Below are 3325 nucleotides of genomic sequence, written 5' to 3' on the forward strand. Positions count from 1 at the left end.
GTGCGACACCGATCACGGGGGATCGAACGTTGGCGGGCAGCCTCGCAGCCGCGAGTGCTACCACTGAGCCACTGGCTCGTTCGCGCAGCACAATTTAGTTCTACGAATTTCTAGCAGCGATTCAGTGAATAATGATCAATTGAACTGCACGTAGCTGCAGTTGCTAGGAGCACATGAACAGCAGTATGGGCAACAGCAACGGTAGCATAGGTAGCAGATGCCGATGCCAGATGGCGTGGCTGATTCGGTACTACTAGTAGCTAGGCGAATCGCATCTCTCGCCAGATTTGATTTGAGCGGTCTCCGATAAAAATCGCAACGGAGAAAACGAAAAAAAGAAAAAAAGGCGCCAAGCGCAGCGCGACGGGTCGACGTCCACCACCAGCAGCAGCCACCTCACACGGGCGCCGCCCCCAACTTGCCGGGACGGAACGGTCGACTGGTCGAGCATCGTGCGCCGACGGCGGCCTGACCTGACGGGGCGCCGCAGCTCTTTCCACCGCGAAGCGCCGCGGGCCGTATCTCTGTGGCGCGTGGGCGGCCCGGCCGGCCGAGAACGAACCGCCGTCCGCAGCCACGCGGCGGGCGCGAGGGTTGCGTGTGCCGCGCGCGCCCACCCAATGCCCACCCGACTACCCGAGGTGCGGCACGCCATCCTCTCGGTCCCGTGCGTTTCGGCGCCGCGGAGGTATTGCCTGGCCAGGATGCCCGGGGGAGTGAGCGTGCGTGGCGCCGGGCCACGAGAGCCGCGCTAGGGGTGGCAAAGGATCTCAAATTCTAGACTAGTTGCTGCTCCGGACGAATTCGATCGGCACATATTCGTTCGGCATATGCTCCGGCTCTACATCGACAAAGCCCCCGCTTGTTGTGATCGCACACGGCTCGAGGATTTCGGTTTCCCGTTCTCCAGCGTCGCCGTTGCGGTGTCTCCCACCAGACACCATGCTGCCGGCGCTGTGGCTGTTAAGGTTGGGCATGCTGCGCCAACGGTCTCGCCATGTAGCCACGTGCACAGCGCAGCGGTGGCGGGATTACGCGGTGAGTCAGCAAGCAGCTACTAGCTAGCTAGCTTGCTACGGAAGAAAGAGAGGTTGCGAATAACAAATGTGAGCAGGGGCTCCCGTCTCCGGGGGTAGGGTACACCATCTGATGGCGCTTCTTCTCTGAAGCTTCGCCGGATCGGCGGCTCGGCCCCTCCCTTCCCCGCCGCCAGACACGTATATATACGAGTGCAAACACGACGCCTTGTGTAAGCGGCCACACACAACCTCCGCACTCCACCGACATTCACCACGAGCATCCTCCTCCTCCTCTGCCTCCTCTGCCCTGCGCGCCGCACACATGGCTGCCTGCGTCGACAAGTGGCACCCCACGCACGCCGGCTGCCTCTCCAGCGCCATCTACCACTACTTGCCGGACCGCGCCGCCACCGTGGACCGCGCGATGCCCGCCGCAGCACCGGCGCCCGCGAGCGCCTGCTGCGTCCGCGGCGGCGACGACGTCTGGGACGAGCTGCGCGCCGAGGCGCAGGCCGACGCGGACGCCGAGCCCTTCCTCCGCAAGTTCTACTGGGACCTCGTCCTGTCGCGCCCGTCGCTGGAGGCCGCCCTCGCCGCGCACCTCTCCGCCAAGCTCTGCGTGCCCGGCGCGCTGCCGCAGGACGCGCTCCGGGACCTCCTCGCCGGCGCGCTGGAGGCGCACCCGGAGGCCGGCCGCGCCGCGCGCGCCGACCTCCTGGCCGCGCGCGACCGCGACCCGGCCTGCGGCCGCATGGTGCACTGCTTCCTCTACTACAAGGGCTTCCTCGCCCTGCAGGCGCACCGCGCCGCTCACGCGCTCTGGGCCGACGGCCGCGCCGCCGCGGCGCTCCTCCTCCAGAGCCGCGCCTCCGAGGTCTTCGGCGTCGACATCCACCCCGGCGCGCGCATTGGCTGCGGCATCCTGTTCGACCACGCCACGGGCGTCGTCATCGGCGAGACCGCCGTCGTCGGCAACGACGTGTCCATCCTGCACGGCGTCACCCTCGGCGGCACCGGGAAGGAGTCCGGCGACCGGCACCCCAAGGTCGGGGACGGGGTGCTGATCGGCGCCGGCGCCAGCGTGCTCGGCAATGTGCACATTGGAGCCGGGGGCAAGATCGGAGCGGGCGCGGTCGTGCTCCGCGACGTGCCGGAGGGAACTACGGCCGTCGGGAACCCAGCGAAGGCGATCGGGAAGAAGGCGGCGCCGCAGCGGCGGCCGGAGGAGCAGCCCGGGGTGACCATGGAGCAGGGGTGGTCGGATTACGTGATTTGAGAAATCTTAGAGGGGTCTGAGTGCAAATATTTAGTGCAGGAGACTTCTTTCCCTCCAAAATGATACGCATTTTGTGTCTCCCGGCCACTGCTATTCTGCTATAGCCTAGCGCCTGCACTACAGATAGAGCTGCGGTGCATAAGAGGGAGCTCAATTAGGAATTGAGCCCTAGTGCAAGGAAGTCCATATTTTTTATGTTCTTTTTCCTTTGTTTTCTTTTTTGGAAGGAATAACAAGAAATGCATCTGATAAATGTTATCGGTTGCTTGTAAATACACTCCATGTTCTATTCCAGCGCTGATACATTCAATTTCTACATGAAACTTCTTAGTTTGTAGTACTGTTCAAGTACAAACTCTGACCGAGTAGAGGTTGCACATGAACCTCTGATTTACTGGAGGTCAATTAAGCAGCGGTGGTGAGTCGATGAATTCTGAAAACGATGTTCATTCTTCTTTTTTTTTTGAGGGGTCCGATCTTGATTCTTCAAGGGCTGCTTCAAACAAATCAGAGCGTAAGCGATTACGGTTACGGCCTCTCAAGTAAAACTTTTTTTTCGGAAAACTACTCTCAAGTAAAACTTGTCTGGCCAGTGACGAGCTAGCAGTTCCATCCGAGAAATTGACTGCTTGTCTTCGCCCAAACAAAATCACCGGCGGCGTTTTCACCTTCTGAATCGGGGGAACCAATAATTGAAGCCAGGAGCTAAGCCGCGAGATGGTTGGGAATCTTGGCGAGGGGAGGTCAGCCTGCCGCAAGTGGACGCAGCTGACGGGTGAGGGGGTGACGTTTACGGCTACCAGATGAGAGACGTCGCCGCCCGCAGCTTTTATTTCGAAAGTAAGGGAGGGGCCAGAATCGAGATGTGGTTCGAGTATTTGTATTTCAGCAAAGTCAGATCATTGGTTTGGTTGCTTGGGTGCACTGCGTTGGGTTGAATGCTGATCATCCGAGTTTTACACGGAACGGGTTCCTTCCTCTCTCGATGACATGTTCGCCGGAACCGACTAGATTGGACGGCCGCCGAAGA

The 3325-nt window shown here is 60.7% G+C and overlaps 1 protein-coding gene across 1 annotated transcript; it reads left to right on the forward strand.

Moving 5' to 3' along the window:
• The first annotated feature begins 917 nt into the window (after positions 1 to 917).
• On the forward strand, positions 918 to 2613 carry LOC120646991 (probable serine acetyltransferase 4). The gene has a single exon (XM_039923568.1). The coding sequence runs from the start codon at positions 1342 to 1344 to the stop codon at positions 2293 to 2295; it is 954 nt and encodes a 317-aa protein (XP_039779502.1). The 5' UTR covers positions 918 to 1341; the 3' UTR covers positions 2296 to 2613.
• Positions 2614 to 3325: the final 712 nt, after the last annotated feature.

Source organism: Panicum virgatum, chromosome 9K (genome assembly GCF_016808335.1).
Source record: "Panicum virgatum strain AP13 chromosome 9K, P.virgatum_v5, whole genome shotgun sequence".
Classification (NCBI taxonomy): Eukaryota; Viridiplantae; Streptophyta; class Magnoliopsida; order Poales; family Poaceae; genus Panicum; species Panicum virgatum.

Bases quoted from the DNA above. Each gene is read 5' to 3' on its own strand.
- LOC120646991 (XM_039923568.1), top strand. From the start codon at position 1,342: ATGGCTGCCTGCGTCGACAAGTGGCACCCCACGCACGCCGGCTGCCTC.